Source organism: Gobius niger (assembly GCF_951799975.1).
Source record: "Gobius niger genome assembly, chromosome: 11".
Taxonomy (NCBI): domain Eukaryota; kingdom Metazoa; phylum Chordata; class Actinopteri; order Gobiiformes; family Gobiidae; genus Gobius; species Gobius niger.
Genome location: NC_136862.1, coordinates 20,342,187 through 20,366,890, shown reverse-complemented (window position 1 = coordinate 20,366,890; position 24,704 = coordinate 20,342,187). Strand labels below are relative to the sequence as shown.

The window sequence follows — 24,704 nt, the reverse complement described above, 5'->3', positions numbered from 1 at the left end:
AATGTTTTTCTGCCATTAACTAAGAATTATGTGAGTTTTAAAAGCACAAAATAAAATGCCAAATGCTCACTCATCAAATAACCAATTCAGAGGACAGGATAATTTATATTTTATTCACTGATTTGAAGCTCAAATATATTAATTTAATGCACACCATAAAATGGTCAAAATACAATTAAAACACACATCATGGATCACAGATGGAAATGAGCAGAGTGCTAAATCTGCAGCCATCTTTCTAATGCAACTGTTCATTGTCCTTCATATAAATAAACCAAACTAAAAATATCTTTATGTAATAATAAACACGCTCCACAATGACATCTGTTAGGGTAGCAATAACAGAGGTCTATAAAGATTAAGCCAAAAATAATTAGATATTAATCAACTTGGATTGAAGACATCTATTTGGAAGGTGTTATATGGCCCACAACTGGCACATCTGCATGTTTGAAGATCTGGATATGGGACCCCAGACACTGCACATGTGGTCGACCGCTGCTCATGACCGTTGCTCAGCCGCCATGTTGAAGGCTACAAATGAAGAGAATTAATTTCTCAATGGGACAATAGTCAGTGAAAGAGTTGTATCCATCAATATTCTAACGCTTATCCAGGACTGGGTCACGGAAGCAGTGGTCTAAGGGGAGGCCCAGACACCTCCTCCAGGTCTTCTGTGGGTGACCCCAAGGCTCCCAGGCAAATCAAGACACTCTCTCCACCCTGGTATTAGGTCATTTCAAACAAAACACTTTTTGTTTAGATTAACCGTGTTTGAGTGCTATTGTGGTCTAGTATGTGGCGGTGCAAGAGATGAACCTGACCTGATATCTGAAACGGAAATCTCACCTGCCAAAATTTCACTATTTGTCTTTTTCATTCTCACACCAGCCCCCTCTGTACTGGGCCAGAATTAGGATGTGACTCACTGGTAACTGACTCAGTACAAGCCACTGGAGACAAGCCACAGTGTGCATCCAGGAAAAAGGAATAGCCATAAAAAAAAATACTTCTAATAATAACTTTGACATAAAAAACAAAAACCCTTATATCTAAAACTTTTTTTTGTGCAGGGAATGTTCTGCATTCACGTATTCCAACAAAGTCCTGACATAGACACTTTACACACTAATATGTATCACTTATAAGAGTCCAATATTGGCTTTAGATCTTTCCCATCTAAATAGGATAAGGGGCTTCCTCTTGCCCCGCCCCGTCGTGACAGCAAGATCTCGCGCCTATTGGCCTCGCGCCTGGGGCAACAAACCCTCGAACATCCTCCAATATGTGCGGAGAGGGGCGGTAGCTCTCTCCCCTCAGCGTCTCAAGTACCTGAAGTTGAAACTGCTCCGCGCTATTCCGCCGGAGAACGTGGAAGCTGCGCACATGGGAGTCACCGCCTGATCCGTCCCTTCTGACTCCGCGCTCATAAAGCAAACACATTTTCAGCGCTTTGGATGTTTTGTGCTTTTCCCAACATGTGGCACTACAGACTTCTTCTCCTGTGCGTCTCCGCGGCGGGTCTCGTCTCGTCTCAAGCGGACAGCGAGGGATTATTTTACGCGCTCAGATCCGAACTGTCAGAGGATGCAATACTCGTGGCCAACAACGGAGTACGCGTGCCTTTTGGGAGGTCCGTCTACATCGATCCCATCAACGACTTGGTCATCCAGACGCAGCCGGGGGACAGGTGCAGCATCACGGTGCTGGAGAATGACCCGCTGTCACAGAGACCCGGGCACCTCTCGCCCAAAAAGTTTCCCTGTGATTTTGGCCCTAACGACGTGACCTACTCGCACTACGGCTCGCGGAGTCCGGCCAGGGACAGAGTGAGGCTGCAGCTCAGGTATGATGCCCAGACCGAGACCGTCATCATCCCCTTCATGATGGAAGTGGAGGTGGTGTTCACGCAGCTGGAGTTACTCACCAAGAACATGCCGCTCACGGTTGACCGCCTCAGGGGCACCAGCAACCCCATTGACAAAAAGACACTCGAGTTCACGTACGACAGAGCCCTGTACAAATGCGAGGTGACGTTTCTGTCCGGCGGCAGCGGCTTGCCCAGGTATGGAAGTCTGCGAGACGGAGGGAAACTTTCCTCAATGATGGACTGTGATGAGTTTACGCAGGCTGACATACGCTACGAGCACACGTTTGAGCGCAAATCCCCCAACAGAGATTACGTCCCCATGGTTGTAGAGCTGCACGACATGGAGGGCAATTTAGTCAAACAGGAGTACTTTCACTTGATGATTCGTATTAGAGAGGGCGAGCAAAACACGCCGCCGAAACCCAGCTTCGTGTCTATGATGATGATGGAGGTGAGTCAGTTTGTAATGACAGCGCTCACTTCAGACATGCTGGCAGCGGAAGACGCCGAGTCCAATCCAGATGAGCTTATTTTTAACATTACCTCCCCTCTTTCCTATGAGGAGGGCTATATTGTCAGCACAGATGACAGAAACCTGCCCATCACATCTTTTTACCAAAGAGACCTGCGTGACTTGAAAATAGCATACAAGCCCCCCTCTTTAGACTCAGACACAGAGAGGATCTTCCAGCTGGAGTTTGAAATTGTAGACACTGACGGGGCGATCTCAGACCCCTTTGCGTTTATGATAGTAGTGAAACCCATGAATACACTGGCCCCCGTTGTCACGCGCAACACAGGGCAGCTCCTATATGAGGGCCAGTCCAGACCTCTCTTCAGTGCGCATAACTTAGAAATAAGCGATGAAGATAATTTAGACCTGGTTACTATCACAGTAGTGGACGGGCTGCGGCACGGTGACCTCATGGTGCTGGGGTCAGACAGGAAGTTTTTCACACCGGTCGACCTCACGACCGGAGTAGTGGTTTATCAACACGACGGCAGCGACACATATAGTGACAATATTGTATTCAAAATGACAGACGGGAAACACGAAGTTGAATTTTTGTTCCCGATAACAATTGTGCCAACAGATGATGAGCCCCCAATTATCAATGCCAATACGGGTTTGGTTTTGTTTAAAAATCAAATGATGCCTATTTCTCCCCTCATGCTAAGTGCAGCGGATATAGACTCTGAAGACTCAACTATTAAATTCATTATTGTGCCGCCCTTTTCCACGATCGGGACGGTGCTTCTCAGGCAATCGGATGCCCCGGAAGACCCCTCCTCCTGGAAGTTCAACTCAGACGACGAAATGTATGAGAAGGAGGTGAAAGAGTGGCTTCAGAAAGATATTACGGATGGGAAGTTGTTTTATAAACACGTAGGGCCGCACAACACAGAAACGGTCACGGATCAGTTTATGTTCACAGTTCAAGACGATAACGATCCGCCAAACGAATCTGGGGAAAGTGTGTTTTTAATCAGAGTGCTGCCCATAGACGACGTGCCCCCGGAGCTATTCCCAGGCACCACTTTGCAAATGACCGTTCAAGAGTACAAGCTAACCCATTTCAGTAAGGAAGTTTTGCGCTACACTGATTTGGACTCCGAAGACCGTGACCTCAAATACACAATCACCCAGCCTCCCATGGACACGGATGAAAATAATCCCGTTTTGTTCGGTTCTTTAGTCCTGACCGACAGCCCCGGGACTGAAGTCAGCGAGTTCACCCAGGCTCAAGTTAATCACCACAAAATCTCCTACGGACCTCCCGATGTAGAGCTGGGCATCACCGCTCATGTTGTGCAATTTCGATATTTAGTAGAGGATACAGCCGGCAACACAGTGGACGGCGCTTTTACAATCTACCTCCAGCCCGTTAACAACAAACCGCCGCAAATCACAAACACCGGATTTACAGTGCTCGAAAGGGGCATGCACATCATCACCGCAGCCGAACTGGACGCTACTGACCCCGATACTGAACACAAGCAAATTACATTTACGCTTAGCCGTCTCCCAAAGCACGGCCAGATTCAATTGTCCTTCTCAGATCTCGGTTTAAAGGGGGTTTTCAGGCTTGATGATATTCTGCAAGGCAAGATATCATATGTTCATAACGGGGAGGAGACCGTGGCAGATGAGTTTCAGCTTGATGTCAGCGATGGCATGCATGTTCTCCCGGTGACAGTCAGAGTCGCGGTTAAGCCCATAGATGACGAAATCCCAACTGTCAGCTTGCCGGCGGGAACAATCGGATCACATTTGGACGTCTTGGAAAACGGCGCCACGGAAATCACTACTAATGTGATCCAAGGCCATGATGACGACACGGATGACCTGGAGTTAACTTTTATTGTTGAGGACCCGCCGGCTATGGGGGAAATCTTGGTTAAAGGCGTCCCTGCTAATAGATTCACCCAGGCTGATATTATCAATGGGGTAGTAGTATACGCGCACACAGGTGGAGAGGTCGGGCTAACGTCGCAGTACGATGGTTTCAATTTGACCCTCACAGACATGTCGGAGGATTGGACAGTCGGGGGGAATAAAGTAAACGGAGTCCAAGTTAGAGTAACCATCCTCCCAGTAGATAGCCAACCTCCTGAAGTGGGGGTGGTGGAGCAGTTTAGCGTCATAGAAGGTGAAAAGTACGCGATAGGACCTCAGCATCTGAACGCAGATGACAGCGACACACCCTCGGATGATATACTTTGCACTGTTGTTGTCCAACCTAACGTGGGATACGTCGAGAATATTTCGCCCGCCTCAGGATCGGAAAAATCAAGATCGGGAACAGCCATAAGCGCGTTCACGATCAGAGACATTCGAGAGGGTAATATTTACTATGTCCAAAGCATCCACAAAGGAGTAGAGCCAGTTGAAGATAGGTTTACGTTCATGTGCTCAGATGGCATAAATTACTCTGAAAACCATTTCTTCCCAATTGTGATTATTCCAGCAAATGACGAAAAACCGGAAATTTACTTGCGCGAGATTGTAGTTATGGAAGGCATGAACATTGTAATAGACACGCCACTTTTAAACGGCGCTGACAGAGACATCCCGCCTCAAGATCTTGTCTTCACAATCGCCAAGCCCCCTAAACACGGCGCTATCTTGAATCAGCTTTCTACCGGGTCCGTACTGGTGACGAATTTCACTTTGGAGCAGATCAGAGAGGCATCAAGCATTATTTATGAGCACGACGACTCAGAAACAACAGAAGACAGTTTTGAAGTTATTTTAACGGATGGGAAGTTCTCGGTGCAGAAAACGGCTATGGTTTTGATCGTATCCGTTGATGACGAGACCCCGAGAATGCTTATCAACGACGGGCTTGAGGTGGAAATTGGGGAGACAAAAGGAATCAACAACAGAGCGCTCAAAGCTACAGATTTAGATTCAGATGATAGCACGCTCACGTATATTATCAGATATGGCCCAGGTCAGGGGTTACTGCAGAGAAAAACGCCCTCTGGCTCTTTGGAAAATATCACAGTCGGGATGAATTTTACACAGGCCGATATTGACGAGGGTCTGGTCAGCTATACCCACAACGGACAAGAAGGCATCAGAGATTTGGTTAAATTCGACGTCACGGATGGCATGAATCCGCTGATCGATCGTTATTTCTATATCACCATTGGCAGTATCGATATGGTGTTCCCAGATGTGGTCAGCAAAGGTGTATCCCTTAAAGAAGGCGGTAGGGTGACTTTGACCACAGATCTTCTTAGTACAACTGACATGAACAGCCCAGATGAAAGCCTTGTCTTTACTGTTACCAGAGCTCCTGTAAGAGGACATTTAGAGTGCACGGACAGTCCCGGGATGCCAATAGTGTCCTTTACCCAACTTCAGCTAGCGGGCAGCAAAATCTACTACATCCACACTTCGGACGATGAGGTCAAAATGGACAGTTTTGAGTTTGAAGTCACAGATGGCTACAATCCAATCTTCAGGACATTCAGGATCTCCATAGTTGACGTCGATAACAAGAAACCAGTAGTCACTATAAATGCGCTGCTAGTCACCGAAGGCCAGACCAAACTTATCACGCCATTCGAGTTGACCGCTGAAGATCAGGATACACCAGAAAAGCTGTTGAAATTTACAGTAACTCAACTCCCAGTTCATGGGAAGTTACTGTACAACCAATCTACGCCCGTTACAAGCTTTAGCAAACAAGACCTGAATGAAAATCTTATAAGCTACAAGCACGACGGCACAGAGTCGTCCGAAGACTCTTTTTCATTTACAATCACAGACGGAACGCACGCAGATTTTTACGTTTTCCCCGATACCGTTTTTGAGACGAGGCGACCACAAATGGTGAAAATCACAATAGTTGGTTTGGACAATGGAGCCCCACAATTGGTCGTCAATAAAGGAGCGCCCACTTTGAAAATTTTGCCGACGGGACATGTGGGATTCCCGTTGAGTCCGAAAGTGCTCAGGGCGGCGGATAGAGACAGTAGCCCTGTGTCGCTGGTGTTTCGCATCACCACTCAACCCAAACATGGCTACGTCATCAACATGGGACAAGGGAACAACTCCATCAATACATTCAGCCAAGGTAAGAGCAGACACAATTCCCACATTTTAATTTACACTCAACAAAAACAACACAATTAATATAATACAACAGTTTTTATATAAATGAACATAAACATAGAGTACACTTGACTTTTTATGAAAAACACACCTACTCCAATTATCGTTACTGTAGCTGTGTACTTGCCACTATTAACTCAAGCCAAGTTTTAACATCACTTTTGACAAACTATTGTTCCAGAACTGCACTTGGAAGCAACATGAATAGAAAATAAAACTGTGGTATGAAAAATGTGAATGGAGAAAGTCCTAAAATCTACTTGAGATTAGCATTTGTTTGTGTTACTTACACTTCTGCGCTTCGTAGTACTACATTGTCTATTATATTCAATTTGTCAGAGTGGAAAATTGCTTATCCTTCGCTGTCAGAGCTGCGACACAATGTAACAATTTTGGAAGTGCACACGAACATAACTGAGCTTGGAGTTTGTCAGACATGGAATTTGTTTTTGGTAGGGTTGCACAATTAACGGTGATCGGTTTAAATTGCAATTGTATTGGTGAGAGTTATCAAATCGCAAATGCAGCAATTGTTTAGGTTGTATAGTATCCTGTAAATACAAAAACAAAAGATCAAGATTATGTTTTAAACTAAATATCATTTACTTCCCTGAGAGCACTGCATGAATCGTATTAATATATGAGCTATTACTACTACTATAGAAGTTCATTTTTTGTGTGGGGTGAAAGCTCCAGTCAGTGAAAAAGGATTGCATCTGGAAGGGCATCTGCTGTGGAATTGAAATGACATGCAAATGAGTGCAGTTCTAGAATCACCTCTCATTAAAAGCTTACTTTAGATTTCAGATTTAAGGGCAACACGGTGCTGTTAATTCTATCCCTTAATTGCTGCACCTTTTTGAGGTCACACTACCCAGCCCTGGGTCATCTCCATTATCCATCTTAATTTCACCTTTGCGAAACCCTTTTCAAAAACACACAAAGTTTGCCAAGTATTCAAAATGTCACTTTTCGCTGCAAGTTTCGATTAATCATTCACACTTCTTAGCTGAGATTTTAATTTATGGAGTAATAATTATTCGCTGGTGTGACGAGTGTCGGTGAGGGAGTCTCAATAGTTAATTTGTGGGCCTGATTTAGATGTGCCTTGCTCATCAAATCATAATTAGCAGTCCAAAGTACAGGCTGATGTTTTGCACAAATGTCTTGGAGACGGTTCGGGATGAATAATTTATCGTTTCTCCATCTCCGGGGGAAACGCTCACATCTGATGCTCTCTGTAGAGGTTTTGTTAAATGAAGTGTAAGACATAGAAACAAGGATCATGCGCAAAAGGTCACTCCGCTGGCACTCGGCACATCCTGAGCTCTGACCATTTATTGCTCGAGTATTAATTGGTATATATTTAAATCTGAGGCGAAACAGGTTAATGGGGTCAAACTGTAAAGTGCTGCATTGGCATAAAAAGAAAGGTTTAGGTTATGTGCATATAAAATATAACACACATATTTAGGTTAGGCTGAGATTAACATTTGATGTAACATATAGCTGCAGGGGTGTGTTTCATTGAGAGCAGCCTATGAATGAATAAGTACTGTATCTGAGGTGGAGGGCCACACTGACGATGTCTCGACTCATCATCAGGAAGACAAATTTGCCAGCTCTCTTGTTTCAGAAGACAATAAATTATTCAAATCGGTGCAACAGAGGTTTTACTGTGTTCCTTTCTGTCACTGCACTTAAAAAAAAAGCTTATTTAAAAAGTTCACCTTTGGCATTTTGGGCCTGAATCCTGAGGGCCAATAAATATTGATCGGCAGACCACATTCACGCCTCTGAGCTATAGTTTGGACACGCATGACTTCAACAAGAGATGCCCCATAAGTAAAGCTAAGAATGATAGATTGTTGTTTGCATTACTGTGACAGCATTGCTCCCCGAGAGTTGTCGCAGCTAACAATTTAAATCTATGTGTTCCTATTTATCATGACATTTAGTGCATTCATTCAGCCTTGTAAAGCATTTTGAGCCATGCCCCCTAATCTGTGTAAACATTTTGCCAATGTGGGCAGAGCTGCTTATTGATATCGTGGTGTAAAACGCGACAACAATGCGTCTGATTGAGATGTAAAGCGCCGCAATCAATGCACGATTTCAGCCCATGATGAGGCACTTATCTGAACAAGCGAGCGGCTCCACCTTCTCCCGCAGTCGAACAAAACAGGTAGAGGTGGAGGCAAAAGCAAACTTTCAGAAATGGTGGACAATTTGGTATGAAACACGTATAAAGGTAGGGTGCCGGGGCTCAAAGACACAGCGAAATGAGCCATAATAGCCTCTAAAATGCTTTGTAGTGCAGCAAGATACAAAGCCGTCTATCACGAGTCTGCTGTCTATAACTCACAAAGCCCATTTCTAACAAGGCGGTAAATCATTTGCATCTTTTAATGTCCTTGTTAAGCAATATTGACAGCAGCATTAAAACACAAGAACTGAATCTTAAGTGTCCAATGTCCATACTCGATATCTGGGATTTTGTGAAGCTCTATTGCGTAATGGTTTTACTTACGCTTATATAATTATTCTAGATTCTCACATTTTGGCTATTTGACCCATTTTTGTGAAAATCTAACAATCTATTATTATCCCCAGATCTCATTCTTTCCCCTGTTGATCTTGATGTCGAACAATGGCACGGGAGGAAGAGATGCTTTTGCGTAAAATCAAAATTGCATGCTGGAAATGAAGCTTGCTTTTGAGGAGCTTGATACACAGAGGGCGAGGCGTCTTGTCAGAGGAGTCAGTCAGGTGAAAGAGACAGCCCCCGCTCGTATTTACCGTCCCATTTCAGCACATCCCACCAGGCGCGGAAGAACTCTAAATATTTGATAAGGAGCATGCCCACTGGTTGACCCTGATGACTTTAGATTTGCACAATGAAACACCCACAAACGCTTATATAATTTGAAACAAACAGACAAAAAGCACAAAGTAGGGAGTGCAAAGGGGGACGTAGCTTATTTGTCACTCGCTTTTTGGAGCTAAATGGAGCAGTGCGGTGACAGGAAGCCACCAAAGAGGCTTTCGTGCCCAAGTCAAGGGTTTATACTTTTATGAACCTCTCTCTCTCAGACATCCATTATTGAGGTGCTAGTTCATGGAGGCCAAGCCCTTTCTCGCGTCGTGAGCCCCCCCCCCCTCCTCCTCCTTTCTTGCAGAGTAATAGGCATTTGTAGAGCAGTGTGGAAAAAAACGGACAGCCCTGTAATTCAAAAAAACAGATGTTAGTGTAGATCCTGGCCACAAATCCTGCTTTTAACATTCTCTCCCGTCTGTCATTTAAAGAAATCCACCTGCTTTTTAAATGTGTCAGTGCTACTGTTGGGGTTTAAGAGTTTTCCAGTTTCCGGATGTGTTTTAAAAAAAATGGTTTTGTAAGTTGAGTCGCAGGCACATCGTCGCAGAAATCAGTGGCATCAACGTCAGCAAGATTTAATGCTTTTTCTCTTTTTGAAATGAACATGTGGAGAAAGTAAATTTATATAATATCATTTAGGAAATGGTAGTAGTAGTAGTTGTTGTAATTGCTTTTCCAGTTAAACTGGTAACACTTTATTTTACACTACCCTTGATACATTGTACCTGCCAAATTTATATAACAATGTGTAATAACTTGTACCTATGGGTTACGTAAGCCCCTAACCTTAAAGGGACTATACGGAGTTTAAAAATGTTAAAACTAAGTATTTTCCTCCCCTTACATGTTCCAGCCATGTCCTAATGTGCAGAATGAGCCCAGACCTGTTCCCCACAACTGCCTCTAAAATCCTGCACTGTCACTCAAAAAGGTGTTAATTCGGGTCTGAAGCGCCGTCATGCACGAGCTTAATATAGAAGCTGCAGTTACGCGTAAGACCTGAGGTGGCAGTAGTGAGCATAAAATTACTAACTTGCATCTAGCCCCTTTAAAGAAGAACTAAGTAACTTTTTTACCTTAATAAATACATTCGTAATCCCAATACACACTAATAGAGTCACAAAGAAGAAGCTAACAGGCTAACGGGCAAAGCTAACTGTGGGCTAACGCCACTTAAACAGTATTTACAGCCAAATTTGAGTGAAAAAAATGTATCTCCATTGTGTAATTGGATGTACAATATTCCTCTCTCCCTTTGTCTTTTCTGTCAGCGTAGTATTTACTCTCACGGACAATTAATGAGTGAATACATTACAGGTGCTTGTCATATAATTACGATATCATGAAAAAGTGCATTTACTTCTGTTATTCAACTTAAACTGTGAAGCTAATATTTGATATAGACTCATTACATGCAAAGTGACATATGTTTGTTATAATTTTGATGATTATAGTTTACAGTCCATTTTTTAAATATTCAAAGATATTTAGTTTTTAGAAGCTGAGCCATAATAGTCAAAATGATAACAAATAAAGGCTTGACATATGTCAATTTGCATGTAATGAGTCTATCATATTTTAGTTTCACACTTTAAGTTGAATAACAGAAGTAAATGCACTTTTTCATGATATTCTAAATATATGACGAGCACCTGTATGTACTAAAAAGCATTATTCCATTGCATTATAACTAGTACTACATAAGTACTAGTTATTACAGATTGCTACAAAGCAGATTACATTGTACTAAATTTAGTTAAATACAATGTATCAAGGTTGTGTAAAATGAAGTGTCATAGCAAATCAACTCAAAGTTGACACTCACCTGTCTTCTGTTGCCATGCTGTTGCTACGCTGGGATGTCATAGGCATAACCTCAGTAAAAATGCCATCTTCATAATCTGTGTCTAGGTGGAATGGTTGTGGTTAACACTTAGCACTAGTCCTCACTCAAACCAACACAGTCCCACGAGTGCTGCCCTGACGAAGGCCTACTACGGCTGAAACGCGTGGGCGATGTTTTAATCTAATGGCCACACAGTCCCATGTTCGGTTCCTGGGCCGACTTTGTATGATCTTCCTGTAGCTGCAGGGGCTTCCTACGGCTACTTCCACACTTAGCTCACGGTCTGGAGTCGGGTCCCCGGACACTAACCAAGAGCCAGATTGAGGTTACGGTGCCAACAACATTAGCACTGATATCAATCTGGGATCGCTCCGGTTTAAATCATTCGGGGAGAGACGCATTTTTGGAGCAGAATTTGCTGCCGATTGAATCAATGGTTATGTGTGTTTGTCAGTATGTAGCAGCGTTTTTAATTAGTTTACATTTGGCCCAAACATTCTTGTGTGTTTGTGAATGTACAAATGCTGCGAGAAGGTTACCCGGGCACTGCACTGTGCGGTTTCCCGCTGCTTCTGATAGCTTCCCCCAGTGACATTGAAGGCAGGGTCAAATATGGAGGACAACTTTACTTTATATTAACTATTGTTGTGCTCTCTTAATATTTCTAACCCAATCTGTCACTGAAAAATACATGACAATTGTGAGCAGACATTTTAAGATTCTCTTTGCCTTTTTTTGTTTATTTTTTTTTAGTTGGAACTCTTATCATTGTGTTATGGATGCATGACTTTGAAAATGCGCTCTGCTAAAAAGTGCTGTTGGTTTTTGCTGATAAGAAGCAGGATCAGAGCTGTTTTCAGACCTGCTGTTACACTGAGTGATACACCAGTGAAGCAGGACATCTCCTATCTTTGAACAAGGATTTGACAGAAAATAAAGTGTGCTAAGAAGATGTCATAAACAGCCTTCAAAGTGTGTTTGAGGCTATTTTTAAGAGCAGCATGGAACTTCACATGAGCGCCTTTGTAAATCACACGACATGGGTCTTTTGTCCTGAAGCTAATGGCAACAAAGGGAGACATTTGTGAGAACATTTACTTACTCTAAAAATATAGTACCATTGACTTCTTAACCAGTACCTGAACCCAGCACATTTTGTCTAATTTGGCATTTTCTAAATAAAAAATGTAAAAATAAAATAAAAAAAGAGTAATGAAAAAGTGGCAAAATTGCGATAAAAAAGCCACAAAACAGTGACTAAAAAGCAATAAAAAAGCTGCCAAAAGCAACAAAAACACAACAAAAAAGTGACAAAAAATATGAAAATGTGGCAAAAATCAAATGAAAAAGTGACAAAAATGGGTCGAAATCGCAATAAAAAGAGACCCAAAGTTGCAACAAAAGACTGACAAAAAGCGATGAAAAAGTGAGATCATGGCAACAACGCAAGGAAATCCATTGAGATCAGTTATGTAAGTCTTAGGTTTCAAGAGGGGCGTTACACTGGCCTATAGACTGTTACTGTCTTTGGCTTGTCTTCTGTGTCTTTTGTGTGTGTCTCTGTGACGGCTGTGAAAACAAATTTCCCCCTGTGGGACAATAAAGGTCTATCTATCTATCTATCTATCTATCTATCTATCTATCTGTAAGCTTTCAGATTAGGGTAATGCCGAACTGGAGAAAATACACTTGGTTAAGGTGGAGGTTAAAGTATGTAATAGCTGTAGTTATTAGACCCAGTAATAGTTCTCTTTTGAAACAATACAGAACTAGTAGTAGCATTAGTAATAGTAGTAGATATCGGAGCAAATATAGGGGGAAAAAATCGATATCGGGTATCGGCTACAAATATCTGATGCTGAATTGATACCAGTTTTGGCTCACAACGCCTTGAAACACAACTTTTACCACCGAAATCTAGCCTAGGCTAATGTATTTTTGCTGCAGTTAGCATCAGTATGCTAAAGTTAGCGGGAGCTAATGCTAATGCTAACATAAACTAATCAAGGCTGGGACAGAAACTATGATAGTAAAGTAGCCTGATAAAATAAAATAACCACTGCTGAAGCCAAGTGTTTGTATTTTAGTTTAAGAAATCACTGTAATGCTCAGCTCACTTCATGTGAGTTGTTTATATTAATGTAACCTAAAGCCTGTCATATACCCAAGGATAATTTTGAAAAGTTCAGTGATCCTTGTTAAATGTTTATCCAAGAGTTTATTAATACATATAATTGATCTGTAACATCATGACAATAAAATATGACTTAGTTTCATTTTTCACACAGAGAAAGACCCTTTTAAGAAAGTCTCTTGATATCGGTAAATATCGGATGTCGACAGATAGGGCCTACTCAAACCCCAGTATTGGCATCAGTAGTAATAATATTAGTAATGTATGTAATCTCAATTTTAGGCAATACCCATATAACAAAAAGCCACAAACATCATCGTAATCATGTAGTTCTTTCATTTGACACACATTTACACATTTACACACACAGCCTTAAATATGCGCAGAAGTTTAGTGTTTAGTTTTTGCCTTGTTTTGGTCCTGATTTAGATTTAATTTCTTCTTCTTCTTCTTTCAACACTTTTTGAAGAAAACCAAATTGCCTATGACCTTGTGTCTAAATGTAATGTACTGTCCTGTATATGGTTATGTAAAAATGTAATATTGTTGCTGCAATGTTCAAGACAGTTGTTGAATATTGCAGTTTTGTTTTCACATTGTGCCTTAGTAATAGTGGTAGCATTACGGATAAGATAGTAATATTGTTCAACTCTCCATTAAAATAGTTTCTGCATTACTTTAATAAGCAGTATGGGCAAAGCCACAGTGGAAGTAGTGTTTGTGTAGTCGTTTCTGAAGTAGCTGCAGTGCCTACATTATATTACAGTATTACAGGCTTATTTAGTGCACACATTGATGACTTCCTCCACCTTTGGCTATTGTTTACTCTCTCAGCATGCATCACAGTTACACCAACACCATTATAACCTTTCAAACAAAATCCGGACTCCATTTGCATTACACCATTAATCACAGCACCACATCTGCCCGTGCGGCTTACAGCACCCTACGTTTGCCTCGACAAAAAAAACAAAAAACATCACGTTATTCAGCGCCCGGCATTATACCTGCCTTCTCTGTGCTGATGTTGTTTGTGCCTGTGTTTCCCTCCCAGCTGACATCGACGACCTCAGCATCTGCTACGTGCTGCGCAGTGATGAAAACGCCACCTCGGACCTCTTCCACTTCTCTGTCGAAGATAAAGGTAAGAGTGTAATGTTCAGCGGTATAGGCACACGCACTTAGCTGCTTAGGCCCTCTTTATGAATATGGCGCGGCTGTGAATATGTCTTAGCTGGCAGAGGGAAGCACTCTCTCCGGAGCTATAGACTGTACGTTCATTTTAAAACAGCCTTGCAAAATGAAAACCTCTTTGCGTGAGTTGGCCCTAATCGCACGGCACGGCACAATCAGGAGTTTGTGCATCTCGATTGAGAATAACCAGTTGTGCAGAATGCATTTCCCAGCTCAACAAACATAATGAATACAGTGCCACAGCCATGTATGTTTATTATCAAAACTACGCACACAGGTCTTGTCATACTGAGCACAGACGAAAATACAAAACTCCAAAATGGGAATAGACAAAAGAAAAAAATAATACACACAAACAAGCCAACGCTGCATCCCATTCCCTTCAATTATATGTTTGAAGCTTGAAAGAAAGAAGTCTATGAATGGCTTTCAAATTTGAAAACAAGGTACCCTGTCTTAATGGTAAAACCTTTTATTTTATAATTTTTTTATCCTTCCATGAAATTACAGTTCATATTCCTCCCAAGTGCATTTTATAGATGCCCAGAACAAACAAGGAATTTGAATTAACGGTTGCCAGGCCTTGTAATATCCAGTTTTAGTCTTGAGTTATGTCTGCGCGATTGTTCACCGCTGTAGTTGAATAACCTGGCGAGGAGAGTCTGAGAGGAAATTCCGTAGCAATCAAGCTTGCAGCGCAATGCAAAATTGACCTCCCTGTTCAATAAAAAGGTTGGTCTTACGTGTCTTTGAGGTTCATATGCCTTTGAAGTTCATATAGAATCCACTGGCCAAAAATCCCAGTTATCTTGCGCTAGTTCACAGTCAGTAAGAAAGAGTTGTGTCAAGAAGGACTTAGTGTTACTCCCACTGTCCAAAGATGTGTTTGGTCAGTTGTTGCTTGGATCAGTAGAATTGGCTTTGAAACAACATGCGTACTGGTGAGGCACATGTTATAGACTCCAATATAAAGTCAACAAAACTGTAGGAAGATGTAACTTGCAGTTTCTGGTAGCCGTGTCGTCATCGTGAGACTTTCCTTTTGCATGTCCTAGTCAATAATGTTTTCATTTTTAATCATCCCTTTACATTTGAAACGGTTCTCCTACACCGTGCGGAGAAATGTAATTGACTGGTTTTAACTTGTAGTCCTTTTTTTTGTTGTACAAATGTGTGATCAGACACAGGCCCCCTCATCATCAGGCAGTGCATTAGAGCTGTACCCCCGAAAGACCTGCAATAGTAAATGACTATCATATGAATCATATTGCAGTCAAATAAACATGTATCATGCATGTTCCAGATTGTTTCTCCAGACGATAGAAAACTGAAGCTGAAACAAAAAGACTATTTACAAATGTATTTAATATTTTGGGGATAAAAAAGGCACAGAATGGGAGAGAGTGCGCTGAATGAACGAGCCCAGATCAGTGTGTGTGGAGACATCGGAGGCTCGCTGCCGCCTCGGCCTTTTTATATGATATTGACAACTGTGAAAACAATTGGAAATCCCGATCATCATCAGAAAAATAACTTGTTTATATAAAATTTGTTGTATTTATTAATTTGTATTCATATATTCTATTTTTTTTTCCTTTCATGATGACTGCCTCACTTGCCTCTCCTGACCGTGATTCACTGATTTTTACTACTAATATTCTCGCCGGGATCCTTGTTAATTGCTTAAACTTATAATATTTTCTTTGATTTAGTTTTAGGGCAGTGGATCGCAATCCAAAAAAAATTGTTACTTGAATGGTTGCAATTAACAAATTGTTACAAATATTTTTCAAATAATCATAATGTCAGTTTCCATGCAGTCGCACAACCTGCTAACCCTGTAATTACGACCTCTACAAACATATTCTGAAATGCATGTGATTCTTGTATTATTATTATTATCAAATGTTAATATTCCTGGATGTGTTTAAAATGTGCACATTGAACTGAGTCTTGGTTTGAAAACACAAATTGCAATTTTCACAAAATCGTACCAACCTCATTTATATTTCTCTCATAAGTGAGTCAGTGCATAATGTTCACCAATGGTATCTTATCCTTATAATCACACTTTGCTTTAGCTTCAGAAAGTTCAGCACAGTCAGATGTGCGCTTTGATTATAACAGGATTCACACATTTACGAACTCCACCATCTAAATCAAGAGGTGTTACTTTTTTCACACTTAGTTTATGTGCACTTCTATAATGCACGTAAAAGTGAAGATACATTATTCATGTTGCAGTTTGGTGATGCTGCTTTGGTGTGGAGTTAGTTCTGCGTCTGCATTTTTCGGAGGCCAATGCCAGTTAGCCATTTTGTCTGATATACGTGTCGTCCTCATGGGGCGTTGAGCTTTGTTAAACAGCAGTTATACAAGGAGCTGTCAGGTGCAGAAGCCACAGTGCTTTGACCCTGTCAGTGATGAAATATTCCATATATGTTACAGTTTAAAGACAAAAGTGATCAAATAAATCCTTTTTAATAGCTTTATTTCGTCTGATGCTTTGGAACACATGCATTCTTAAATAACTGCACTTTCACCCAATATGATGAGCTTTAAAATTTCTATTGATTTTTTCAAACAGTGTTATTAATGACTACATATTAATATCTTAACATTAATATTGATGTGTGTTTTCACAATTTTAGTTATCCCTTAAAGGAACAGGCCACAGAAATGTTCTTACCTGAGCTTAGGTAATGTTCTTACCTGGTCTTTTTGCGTGACTGAGCACACGCACAACGACCAGACAGATATGCATCAACTTGTCTAAGCTCAGGTAAGAACATATCCCAGGGTGGATAAAAGGTGGCCTGTTCATTTAAGACTAGATAAGTTTAATATGATCTACAGTTTGTGGCCTTTGTGCATTATCATCAATTATTTATGCTATGTTTTAATGTGTTCCTTCTGTCTGTAAAAAGACTTGATCCAGATACTGTATATCAAACTTGGACGTGCCGGATATCTGCAAACCTTTGGCCAATATCCAATATCTTCCCATGTGACTATATTGGCCCTAAATTCGAACAATAAACCAACGAAACTAATAAGTATTAACGATAAATAGATTTCACTCCCAAACTCTTACAAACAGAAGTAGAAGAGGAATCAAAGTGAGCATCCAGTAGAGCATTTACGCCTGAACTATACAACTGAATTGGGCCTTTCTTTGTATTGCGTCGTAGTCGAAGTTTTCAAATTCCGACGACTGGACTGGGTTGTTTGAGTTAAGGAAGTTTTACCTCTTCTCAGAGATGAGATAAGACTTGAGTAACACACAAGCTGGGAGCCTATTAATTACGACGGAAAAATCCTACTAGAACATCTTTCCTCGCACAGTACTCGATATAACTTTTTTTGGGGGAAATACTGTATTCATAAAACATTCCTATTGAAAATTAAAAGGCACGGCCTTCTGTGGCCATACTGTAGAAATTAATTGCTTCGGACAACGTAAGAAAGAAAAAACCCCGTCAGAACTCAATCTTTTAAAAGACGCTCATAAAAAATACATATTTGTATAACAGAAAGTCACACAAAGGTCAAGCTGTGATAAAACATTCATGAAATTCAAAAAACTGTTTATAATAGGTTGTGGTAATCGTCCAGATTTGAGCTCAGTGCTTGGACCCTCTGCTTTTACCACTTATGCACATATTTAATAGGCTGTGAATTGTGCTTATTGTCTCCTGGCTTAATGTTAGCTCCAGATAAGGCGGTGGCGTTTTATTGTGGCGTGTGTTATGTAAAAGAACAGAGATACAGTACGTTTGCAGGGTAAATGGGTGCGAGGCTGAGTAATTGGTTTGTCTCATGTGCTGATTTTCACATAAGAGAGATGTTTAAGAATTACTCCGGAGACAAAGTGTGAAACCTTTCCTCCGTGCACTGCCTTCATTACGTTAATTTTAATTGAATATGTTTAAAAATCACAGAGGATGTTTGTGCTGTATGCTCTATAGGGCAAGTGGACGTTAATGCAGTGAATTAAAATGCATTATGGAAATAAAGGCTTAACTTTGTAACAAGCTCGCATCACTTTTACCATGAATAAAAAGCGGCATTTCGGAAACCTGAGAAATCTATTAACAGGGATTTCACCAATCTCAAAACCCATCATGTTTTGTTGGTGGTGCCAACTCTTCCTGAAAATTCACACATTGTAAGTAGTGCTCACCAGTGCTAAATTCGGAAAACATTGTCTAACTGACAGTTGACTCTAGATAGATTAGCACTGAAGTATCTAAATCAAAACTTTACCAGAAGTTTCCCAAACCAGCTTTCCCTAGAGGCAAAGAGCGGTGAGAACAGGCAAAACCGAACGGTGCCTATGAATATTCTTCAAGTGGCCAAAAGTCACTAAGTGTTCACCTTAATAAATCCTTTTCCTAGTCCCTCTGGGGTGTTAGTGGGATGATTGGGGGGTCTTTAATCTCAAACTGGTGTCCCTGGCCAGTAAACCATAATTGCAACTTTCCCATACACACTAATAGACTTACGAAGAAGAAGCTAACAGGCTAACGGGCAAATCTAACTGCGGGCGAGCACCACATAAACAGTTTTTACAGCGAAGTTTGAGTGAAAAAAAAATCTCTCCATTGTGTAATTGGATGTACAATATCCCTCTCTCCCTTTGTCTTTTCTGTCAGCGTAGCATTTACTCTCACGGACAATTATTGAGTAAAAAAAACGCAACATGCTACGACACCTGCAGTGGCGCTTCTGGCCTCAAGGGGCATGAGTTACTTAGAACTGCTTTCATTTCTGCAGATAGAGAGAACATGCCAGTTTCATGTAGTAAGCCCTGTAGTTACAGACATACTAACTATAAACCAGGTCTAAACTTCTGCATTTTGACAGTTTACCATCGGATCCTGACCTTTTAACGACTTCAGTATAAATCTTATACTCTTTAGAGTGTTGTGATGTCATGTGAACGCAACAGTAATTCCCCTTGAACGATGTTGGCAACAGAACTTCTCCTATAAATAATATTTGGAGTGGACTTTCTCCACCTCTGCCAATGAATCATCACATATTCTTGGCCAGACCCAGTTAAAATATCCACACTCCAGGCATATAGTGTGTGCATTTAGTCTGACATATCCACAATTAGCGCCTCAATCCGCTTGGTCTTTTTCGCCCGAAGCTTAATATGTATCTACAAACCTATAGTTCCGGAAAAAAAAAAATTAAAAGCGCATTCCTGAGTTGCCTCCTATAATCAGCTGCTGTTTGCCTGGGGGCTCCTGCTTTATGACCACCTCAATGCTATGTTCACACACACATGCAGGTACCACACTATATATTAAATATGACTTATAAAACCGCTTCACATGTGCAGTCACGCAAGCACGGAGACGGAGAGGGGGCTGTGGCCTAGAGGCTGAGGGGCTGTGTAGAGCCTCCAAGCAAGAGAAACCGTTTGATATTTAAGAGCTTGAGGTGCATTGTTGGTAATGAGGGCCCGGGGCGTTGGAAGTGGGCAGTGCTCGAAGGCAGCCACTGGTGATTATGTGACCCTATTACAGGCTGAAGGAGCGAGGCAGAGGAGGGAGACAACTGGTGTTACAGGTTAAGTCCAGATGGATCCGAGTAGTTAAGTAGCAATGGGCTGTTTCCCAGGATCCTCTTACTCTCTCTCTCTCTCTCCCCTTCTCTCACAGCAGAGGAGATAATGACACAACTATCTATAAAATCAGCATAACAAGGGCCAGTATAGGTCAATGTAAAGGTATACTGCTAATGGAGGGACACAAGTTTCCAAGTCTTCCATTATGGGGGAATTTAGTTCACCCCAAAATGTCCTTAAGTTGGGCTGTGTTTTCATTTCTTTCTTGTTTCGGAGTGGCGTTTTACTTTTTGACTGTACAATCTCCTTATTTTTTTTATTTTTTAAACTGAACAGCAGCATCACACCCAGTCACCGTTATTACTTTAAAACTGTGTGGATCACTGACACAAGAAAAACAACATTAATCTTATGCAAAAATCACACTGAAAAAAGAGAGGTTGAAAGTTGAAAACAAGCTATAACAAAAAGTCTGTACATTATTTTATTTTAATTGTCCTTCATGGGGGTAAAATGCTCAATTAACTAGACTAGAGAAGGTGTTACTTTAAAGCCACACTGCCCAGAATTTCACTCAATAAATGAAATTGAAATACAAGCATTTATTTTATGAGTGATATTTTCATCATTGAAAAAATCCTCATAAATGGCCTGATGCTTTTGCTGTTAGCGGCTCACCTCCCCCAAGGCATGACTGTAACTTTACCGGGAGTGGGTACGTCTCCAGCTCGTCTCCATGGAGATGTCAGCAGAATTTGAGATTTAAAGGAATAGGCCACCGTTTTTACATACTAAAATATGTTCTTACCTCACTTTAGTCGAGTTAATATATCCCCGTCTGGTCTTTGTCCGTGCGCTCTGCCAGGCAAACGGAGCACATACGCAGCCTCTCCCACATGTCACATAGCTCCGAAAAAGCTCACGATAGAAGCTACCAAGCTCTTCCACGTGTTCCCTATTTAAATAAAGTTACGTGAAGTGTTTTCATGCGAAGTATATTTACACAGAAATGTAACATGTCGATTTTATAAGCAAATAAAAAGGGGTACTATATTGTGAGGCGTAATGATACGAGGAGTAAAACGTCCGCGCAGTAACTCCTAAAGGTTATTGACGGAAGTGAGCGGGGGAAGTCTTTAGGAGTTACTGCGCGGACGCTGTGCTCCTCGTATGATTACGCCTCACAATATAGTACCCCTTTTTATTTGCTTATAAAATCGACATGTTACATTTCTGTGTAAATATACTTCGCATGAAAAGACTTCACGTAACTTTATTTAAATAGGGAACACGTGGAAGAGCTTGGTAGCTTCTATCGTGAGCTTTTTTGGAGCTATGTGACATGTGGGAGAGGCTGCGTATGTGCTCCGTTTGCCTGGCAGAGCGCACGGACAAAGACCAGACGGGGATATATTAACACGTCTAAAGTGAGGTAAGAACATATCTTAGTATGTAAAAACGGTGGCCTATTCCTTTAAACAATCCATTCTTTGATTACCCACTGCAAAAATAGCATTTCCTGTGTCGAGCTGGTAGGAGCATGTTTTGTATTGATGGTAACAGTATAGTCGAAAATGTTACACAGTGTGCCTTTAAGCAGTAATGTTAACTTGTGAGTGAGATGAGGAAAATGCATTTTGAAAATTTCCCATGCAACTCTATAGAAAATAATGTGTATATACAGTATATATATAGTGTAATAATTTTTGAATGCAGGGAAAAGCCTGCCATAATTCGCTATCAACTCCTGTAAAAAAAAATAACCAAAAACATAAGCATGACGTCAACCCCTTCTTTCTCTACATCAATAATCTCCATTATATTTAAGGTCTTCTAGCAGTTCTAACTAAACTAATTTGGTCACTCACAACAATAGCCTACACTGATCCGCCGTGTCATTACCATGAATTGTTGCCACTTAAACTCTGCTCTTAATCCATGTTTATTGATTTAGTCAGACATGTTTGGCATCTGAGCGTCCGTACTGCCAAAGAAACCTTTTAGTCTTACCTGCACTCCTGCGCCTCTCCCCTCATCACCTCGTCTCCGTCTAGTTCCTGCACGCTGGTTCTAAACAATAGGCTCTTTCAGATACCTGCCCTCTTCACGCTGCTCCCGACATACCACAGACTCAAAATGACCCTACGGGAACAATGGATCTACCTAAACTGTCTTCACCACGTTTCCCTGGTTAGCCTGGAATTTAGAAGTGCAAAGTAACTGATTTCAATGGACATTTTACTTTGAGTTTTTGTAATGAAGTTAGATATACCACTCACTTATTGGCTTTTTGTAATATGGATTAGTAGTTAGTTGCTTTAGTTCAATACAAATGTACTTTTACTTCTACTCTATTACTTGTTTATTTGCTTACGTGCACATTCTAAGAACTTCCTCCACTTCTGGCTTTGGGTAATTATGTGAAGCGGTTTGGTGAGGGACACACTTCATTATCAGAGTGCCGTGTGATTGGTGCGAATCTAGAGTGGGACCCTTTTTTCTTTCTTCTTTTTGTCTCCACCAAAATAAAAGCAGCATCAACACTTGAAATAAAACGACCTCTGATTGTTCTCTGTCTTTTATAATGAGAAATACTTCAATTTATTTATATATATTTGCACCAGTGGACAGAATACTATGCAAACTAGATTTTTAATTATGTTTTGCTCAAATGATAAAAAAAAAAAAAAAAAAAAGTCTTGAGTGAAATCTGCTTTTAGTTACAAGTAATTACTCTAACTTAAATTGGTCACCGCCTGAAATGAAGTCCACACCACAATGATTTGTTAGTCTTTACCTTTAAAGTAAGGTATAAAAAAAAGTATATTATGATACTGTAAACACTGTATTATAATTGGTCAGAGCTGTTTCTGTTTCTGCCCCGAAGACAAGGGGACACTTGCCTTAGCCATCCGTAAACTCCGGTCAATTATAATTTCCCTACATGTACGTCTGGGCTTGATCTCAGTGGCCGCGTTACATCGGTTGACTTTCTACCTACCATTCAGCGAGCGGGGGAGGCGGGTGTTGAAGGTGACGTGACCAATTTGCTGGTTGTTGTTTGGCAATGGCGGTGGATACGAAAGTAATGGACGTTCTGGCTCAGCTCCCAAATATCCAGATATTAAAACTGAAGCCTTGGAATGCGTAAGGAATGCCCCCAAGAGTTATGATGGCTGCTTCACTCACTCGGGCGCATTACATACGTCACGACCATATCGCATTTCTGCCTAAATTGGTCATAAAATGTGGTCTGATCTTTATTAAAATCACAAGAATGAGTTAACAGTGCCTGCTTAAACTAATACCACCCAAACATTTCTGCAAAATAGCTTGATAAACTTTTAATTAAGTTTCCAAGTAATGATAGCAAAACCAAACTATTCGACTTTGGGTCCATCAGTCCACTGAATATTTTGCCAGTATTGCTGTGGAGCATCCAAGTGCTCTTTCGCAAACCAAAGTTGAATAGTTTGGGAGGAACACACCAGGTCATGTGAGGAAAACTGGAACAGCACATCAAGCCCTCTGCTCACTGTGAGGTATGGAGCAGTGAAAATGATGGTGTGGGGCTGTTTTGTTGCCTCGGGGCCTGGACAACGTGCTATCATCAGTGGAAAAAATGAATACACGTTTCAAGTTTATCAAGATATTTTGCAGAAAAACCTGAGACATTCACAACAGCGTGGAAGTGAACCCTTGTATTTAATAGCTGGCTGACCCTACATTTGCAGCAATAACTGCTTTTCTGTAGTTGCAGATTAAACGTGCACAACGATCAGGATCAATCTTGGACCATTTCTCTTTACAAAACTGCTGCAGTTCAGCGAGATCCCTGGGTTCACTTACTTTTTCCTCCCTCTAGTTCGATTTAAAAGCCTTCATCTTCTGTCTTGTTTAGACCAAGTCTAGACCTGGTTCAGACATGGATTTGTCCTGGTTTGGTGTGTTTACCGTGAATGTGAGTACAAAACCAGAATGAAATTGCTCTTAGATAGTAGGAGCAGCAGCAGCAGCACAAATAGCAAGAAGCAGACACTCTCTGAAAGAGTTTGAATGGTGTTGGTCCCTTTGAAAGACAGGGTCAATACTTTCTCATGCCACAAGTCAGAAAACCTACAAGTAAAGATACAAATGGATGGCTTTCGTAAACCGTTTCTTTCACTGTGGAATGAAAGAGTCAATGATTATGTATATCTCTGAACTAGAAATCTTGTTTATAAGGCTCTTATAATTCTTTTAACAGAGTTGTTTCTTCTGAAATGATTCCCAATGTACTCACGGTATTCTACACTGTTTTAATTTTCGCTGAACATAGCTGTGCAGTTTATATTTGAATTTTATGAGACGAATCATATAAAGCGATACATTAATTTACACTTCTCTTCACGCGTCGGCTATGAAGCTCAATGCGCTGGGGAGCCATCAAGCGCATCTTTATTACAGATGCCTCCAAACCCTATTAAAAACCATATATCTAAAGTAAACATTCCAGAAGTCGGGAAAGAAGAGCCAAAATGTATTTCTGTTTTAATGAGTTTGGGAACGTGAGAAAAGCAAGAAAAAAAATGTGTCAAATG

General features: G+C 41.1%; 1 protein-coding gene across 1 annotated transcript in view; it reads left to right on the top strand.

Annotated features, from left to right (window-relative positions):
• Positions 1-1,147: 1,147 nt before the first annotated feature.
• Positions 1,148-24,704, top strand: part of LOC306970884 (FRAS1-related extracellular matrix protein 2-like) — a 101,519-nt gene continuing 77,962 nt past the window's right edge. Inside the window, exons 1-2 of the mRNA XM_079566946.1 lie at positions 1,148-6,456; positions 14,407-14,496. Coding sequence (XP_079423072.1) covers positions 1,458-6,456; positions 14,407-14,496 — 5,089 coding nt within the window. The 5' untranslated portion in view covers positions 1,148-1,457. The remainder of the gene's footprint in view (positions 6,457-14,406; positions 14,497-24,704) is intronic.